The sequence below is a fragment of the Fragaria vesca genome, linkage group LG1 (genome assembly GCF_000184155.1).
Source record: "Fragaria vesca subsp. vesca linkage group LG1, FraVesHawaii_1.0, whole genome shotgun sequence".
Lineage (NCBI taxonomy): Eukaryota > Viridiplantae > Streptophyta > Magnoliopsida > Rosales > Rosaceae > Fragaria > Fragaria vesca.
Genome location: NC_020491.1, coordinates 18,014,972 through 18,021,468, shown reverse-complemented (window position 1 = coordinate 18,021,468; position 6,497 = coordinate 18,014,972). Strand labels below are relative to the sequence as shown.

Here is a 6,497-nt window from a genome sequence, read left to right as displayed (position 1 = left end):
TTGCCCCCTTGTACTTTAGGTCAATAATCAGTTTGGTCCCATATTTTTTTTTTAATAACGTTGGTCCTTGAAGTTCTATTTCACATCAGTTTAGTCCAATTTTTGAATTGTCCTCCTTACCATGACGTCATGAGCTGAGTTGTCTGCGACACAAGGGCCCAATTTCTGACTTTGTCCCGAGAGTTTGCATAAAATGACCAAATCAGCCCTCCTTACAGTTTATACCTCTCTCTCTCTCTCTCTCTCTCTTATCCGATCAAACCAAACTCAGATCTTCTACCTCTCCCAACCCATCCTCCGCCTCAAGCTCCGCCTCTCTCTCGGAATTTGAATAGATCTTTTAAGATGGCGGAAGAGCACAGATGCCAAGCACTAGAAGGTCACCGTCTCTGCGCTAACAGCTGCAGATTCTTCGGCAGCCCGGCCACCATAAATCTCTGCTCCAAATGTTACCGAGACTTTTGCCTCAAGGAGCAACAGGAGGCTTCTATCAAATCCACCGTCGAAGCCTCTCTCTCCGCCTCTGTCTCTCCATCGGTGTCGTCGTCCTCCTCTTCTTCTCTAGTGATTGACTTCCGCTCTCTCCCTCCGCCTCCGCTGTTGACTCTGCCGGAGGTCACCGAGGCCGAAGATGTCCCGACTGTTCCAGAGGTTGCCGTCGCGGCAGTGTCTCAGCCGAATCAGTGCGACGTCTGCCGAAAACGGGTCGGGTTGACCGAGTTCAAGTGCAAGTGCGGGACCACGTTCTGTGGGATCTACCGATATCCGGAGAAGCACGCGTGCTCATTCGATTTCAAGACGGTGGGTAAGGAGGAGATCGCCAGGAGCAACCCTCTGATCAAAGCAGAGAAGCTCGAGAAGATTTGATGTGGGCCGTCAGATCCGATTAGGTTTGAAGAAAAATTGCAGAAAATTTCAATCAGTCAATGATTTGATTGCATTAGCAGATTTGTGAAGGGGGGCCCTATCGATGAACCGTCGTCGCCGGCCGTTCGTCGTCAAGCAGCACTTATGGAAAAAATTAAGTCTGATATAAATATTCTCTTGTCTTCACAGGATTCCACAGCGGAAGCTCGCACGCCACTAACCCTTGAATTGCAGAGGGACTTGGTTCTTGAACCATAGGTCTCCAAAATTTTTGGGTTTCGCTCTCTTTTTCAAGAACGAGAGAGAGTGACTGAATAGAATAGAACGAGAGAGAGAGAGGTATAAACTGTATGGAGGGCTAATTTGGTCATTTTATGCAAACTCTCGGGACAAAGTCAGAAATTGGGCCATTGTGTCGCAGACAATCAGGGCATGACGTCATGGTAAGGAGGACAATTCAAAAATTAGACTAAACTGATGTGAAATAGAACTTCAAGGACCAACGTTATTAAAAAAAAAGATATGGGACCAAACTGATTATTGACCTAAAGTACGAGAGGGCAAACTGAATTTAATCCTTTATATTTTAAACTTTTGTAATTAATTTGTTAGGAGAACATTTGTACTGCTATGCATTTTGCATGTGTTGCAGGTACAAATACTTCTGTTGCTATGCACTGTGCATGTGTTGCTTGGTACAAATACTTCTGTTGCTATGCACTGTGCATGTATTGCAAGTTTGACTATATATGATGGTCGGGGGATGTTAGTTTATGTATTAGATACCCAGGTGTCTTCATGTACATTAGTACATTACAGAAGCAATAGAAGGCCAATTCAAAGCTAGGTTGAATTACCCTTAAATGGAATCTTGCTAGCTTTTAAAAAACCTTGCATAAAATGGAAGCACTAACTGATACATCTGCCATGACAGAAACCAGAAAAGCTTATATTGCCTCAAAGGATGGAGAAGGAAAAAGGGAATTCTGAGGAGAGTAACCTAGATATGGGAATTTAAGGATGGGGACTTGGTTGTTAAGGTACAGCAGAACTTTTCACTGCACATTTAATCATTGTTCATGTTAGCGAGAATCACTCTGTTCCTCAAATCAAGAGTGATTCTGATTCACTCTTAATTATAGGACAGAGTGATTCTCGCTAACAGTTCAAAATGCTTTACTTTACTGTTGTAGTAGGTTCGAGGGGATTGCATTAACTCATTGAAATGGTAATTCCAAGCAGAGGATGATTGTTGAAGCTGCTACGAACTTGGCTAATAATGTTGTTGCGAGTGGAAAGAATCATATTATTGTGCTTCAAAACTTGGTCTTTCTGGGCTGGCAGAGAATTGATGTACCTCCTGTGTGCTCAATAACTTTTACTCCAGTTTGTAGATATCGAAATTTTGTTCAGAATGAGTTTGTAGATATCGAAATATTCTTTTGTAATATAACAATACAAGTCATCCTTGCTTGCAAAGAGGGTATCATTAGTAGACAAGTAGTTCTATTCTTCTTCAGTTACAACCAATTTTTTTGACACAAAATGATTGTATTTTCAGTTAAAGTTTCTGGCTCACGAGCAAGTTTGAGAGAAGGAAACAACAAACCCGCAGCGGGATATCTGTCTAGTATTATATATTGTGCAGAGTCAATTCAGGACAGAAACATATGAGCACCATATAGTTTTTGATGACTCTAGATACTACACTTCTAAATCACTATAAACTTGAAAGAGCACTTGAATTGCCGCTTAAAATTATGACTATTTCTTACGTCAGCTGCTACATAGACTATATCGCAGACTTTGTTTTCAGAACAGTACCTACTAGGAAGTATGCCCGCGCGTTGCTGCGGGATCCAAATTACAACCATGAGATGTACTTTGGGTATTTTGTGCAAGCTTCACTGAAACTACATTACTATTCACTCTATTTTTCATTACAGTGATGTCGGAACATACCTAAACATATGTGTGTGTTATAGTTGATTGAATTGTGCACACACATTTCCTAACATACCTAGCATATCAAAAGCGGTCATTGAGATCGATCAAAAACTTGCCAGTTCAGCTTGCTACGTTACGTTGTTCATTGTACGTGGATGATGGTGTTGGTCCATAATCAGCTTGTCTATCATTTTGAAACAAAGAAAAGTAGGTTATTTTTTCCAGCTTGTGAAGAGAATCACAAATACCTTTAAATCACATCAGAGCTATAGGTCTTTAAATTTTTTTCTTTTTCATAAATGAAACTTTTAAAATTATATTTCTCAAGCCTTGGAAAAAATATGGAGAAAATCTGAATAAGAACGATGCATGCATTAGCAGACATAATAATAATCACAGTACTCACCTCTTCCCATGTAGCAATTATGAAGAACCTATCCAAGAACATCCACTTCTGTGAATTGAGCTAGTTCATTAGCAGAGACCTCATTTTCCCACTGATCTGAGTAGCCTACGGCTGCAGAGAAACTAATATCGTCTAATCCTTATCAAAATATTTATAAAAATAAAAAATAAAAAGAGAGTAGCATAGAGCAGGGGGAAGGCTAGGGTGAGTTGATACATATATAGTATGCATCAATTATTTTAAAATAATATATAAAAATGAATAATATGTTGTACAGGTAAACAAGTCATCCAGTAATATTGTGACATGTGTAAAAAAAATTACAATTTTAAGAACATTTTAATTATGTTATACGTGAATTGTTCAAAAACTTGTAATGAGGGTCGTAAATATTGTAATTACTTGATTTACCACTGTAATTATCACTAAATACGTTAAATGTGGTATTTGTAGTAAATATATCATGATTGGTGTAATTTACTTTAAAAAGGACCATAATTACATAAAAAATAACTATTTTACAAGATTAAAGACTTCAGATAATTTAGGTCTGATTATTAATATTTACAATATTCGTTGTCACTAGAGATAAAATTATCGTTATTTTCGTAAAAAAGACCGTATTCTAAGTAATATCAAGAATACGATTATATTTACCAGTTATACCTTAGTTATTGTAATTTATAGTAAAACACGTTGTATTATAAGTAAATATCTCAATCACAACAAAATTTACATAAAGTAAGGTATTAATTGCTAGATAAAGGACTTTATTACACAAACAACTTATTTACCATATGTACATTAGTTTTACCACTATTACGACAATTTGTTGTCAGATTGGTAAAATAGTTATTGAACTTGTAATTGAAAAAATTACTACAAATACAAACTTGATTACTACTTTTTCAACAATTCGTCGACTAATGAATCAAATGGTTCTCATACAAAAAACTACCATGAAATTGACCTTGATTATTATTTTTCACCTCAATTGTCGATAAACTATGTAAAAACGTTGTCACATAACTAAAAACTTCTTAAAGGACAGTAATTGCAATATAAAGATCTTCATTACACCATAAAGGTCTCAACAACAATTTACTCATATTATTAACATTTTACTTGTATAACAACATATTCATTATTTTATTGGTATACATGTTCTCTAAACTTGTAACTTGAAATTTGAAGACTTTCTTCCCCTTTAATTAAAATCAATTATTTTGGACTTAATTTAAAATAAAATAAAAATATTCCCAAAGCCGCTATCACTTCCTCTCATTCTTCGCAGCCTTCTCTGCACATCTAGGGTTTTGATAGCCAATTTCATTTCAGCCACACCATGAGGGGCCAAGTGGAAGAAGAAGAGAACGATCGGAGGTTGAAGAGGAAGCCCCGAAAGATGAGATAGAGGAATTTCCTTGTTTTCGTGTTTCTAATCAAGTAATCAACATCGATTAGTTCAGTTGTACTAGAACCTATTTATAAATTTGTACTGTGTTTGAACACGTTTTGCTTAATTCAGTCGGATTTGAACTAAAAAAAATTATACAATTAAGAGGTGAATAAAGATCGCTCAAGATGGATCTTGTTAAGGGGGAGATGCAATCTCCTCAAGGTCCTGAGTGTTAAATAATCCCTCGAGGTGAGTTTGGAAGAAGATAGTGATGCACAATCTCTTCGAGGTGAAGAATCTCTCTAGGTGGCCGGGTTTAGCAGATCTTGAATCACTATACAACTAGGTTTACTAAATGAACTGAACCGTGTTGATGCATGGTGCAAATCGGGCTAGGAACGAAACAGAACATTTACAGAACGTCGTCTTATTTAGTTCTTCGTTATACTTGAGGGTTTTCCTGGATTGTGTTTTTGTTTTATTATTTATTGCATATATAAGTTACAATTTAAAAAAAAAATGAATTTTTTTTACTTGTTACCGGATAAACAAGTTACCAATTTTGAATAATTTAGGCCGTTAGATATATTCATGGTTTTATTATATCCAACGATCAAAAATATTTAAAAAACTTGATGCATGCTATGCATTAACTCATACTAGAATTTTCCCATAGAGCACCACTGCAAAACACATCATTTAAACAAAGAAAGTGAGACAAACCGTAATGATCTCAATTTTAAATAGGTTATTTAATTTAATTGTTTTTATTCTTTTTTCTTTATGTGTTTCATTATATGATTAGGAATATATTTTTATTGCTATTTTGGGTTTTACCAATATAATTTCAGTCTAGATTTTCTTGTCTATATAGTTTTATTTTATTATTATTTTTGGTGTGGAAATATTTGATCGGAGTGTGGAAGATTCCAGTCACCATCTAGAACCAAACACATTGTTGAATCTGTGTCGTTGGTCAAGTCTCCTTTGTATGATTGCCTCTCAACCATACACGTTCTCCTTCTTACTTTTTCCCGATTCTTCGTTCTCCTATTTCGTTCCAAACATCAATTCACTCACCCCAAACCTTCAAAGAAAATCTACACTTCTCAGTAACTTCAAAGAGTCGTTGGGGACTCTGTCCATGATTTGAAACTTCTTGTTTATCTCAGCCATCTCCAGTAAGTTTGAATCTCTCCCATCTTTTCAAACCCACTTGTTCAATTTCAGCTTTTCCAAAAAAAATAAATTCGGGTATAAACTGTTGTGATCTTGTTTAGGTGGCTGGATTGCTTTGGAACTGTTTGGGGTGTTTGCGTAGCGTGATTGCTTTCAGAGATATCGCTATGGTATAAAATGGCTGAGTGGGTGCTTATGCTTTTGATGAGATTTGTTTGACGTCTGTTGTCTTGCTTGGCTGCCGGTATCCATAGATTGAGGTAGGAAAAACAAACTTTTCTTTATAGCTTTGATTCTAGTTTGATATGTATTTGGTGTGATTGTGTTGGGAATGTTTCTTATGTATTCTTCTTTGGCTGTAAATTGACAAGCATTTGGTTTGTCAATCTGAAGTATTGAGTTTTCATTGTTTTGACACGACCCACCCCGAATTTCACCCTGAAACCCAGAGTAAGTCGTGCGGGGACCACCTCCAAGGAAAATTTACTGAAAAGATTAAGAAAATCTCCCTTGCAGATGGACAACCCTAACTCGAAAATTTCATATTACACTCTTAATTTAACACTTCTGAACATCACATAATATACAAAAATTCTAAAGTATTCAGAGCTACTAAACACAAGCGGAAGCAAGAAAACACGAGTAGGTTGAACAGGTAACCTACTGGCGAAAACTGGCAGAAATGCGGGTGACTATGCC

The 6,497-nt window shown here is 36.5% G+C and overlaps 1 protein-coding gene across 1 annotated transcript; it reads left to right on the top strand.

The window, feature by feature from the left end:
• Positions 1–345: 345 nt before the first annotated feature.
• On the top strand, positions 346–867 carry LOC101293926 (zinc finger A20 and AN1 domain-containing stress-associated protein 4-like). The gene has a single exon (XM_004288375.1). The coding sequence runs from the start codon at positions 346–348 to the stop codon at positions 865–867; it is 522 nt and encodes a 173-aa protein (XP_004288423.1).
• The last annotated feature ends 5,630 nt before the right edge of the window (positions 868–6,497 follow it).

What these genes read in the sequence shown, in the direction of transcription:
- LOC101293926 (XM_004288375.1), top strand. Translation starts at nt 346, where the DNA reads ATGGCGGAAGAGCACAGATGCCAAGCACTAGAAGGTCACCGTCTCTGC.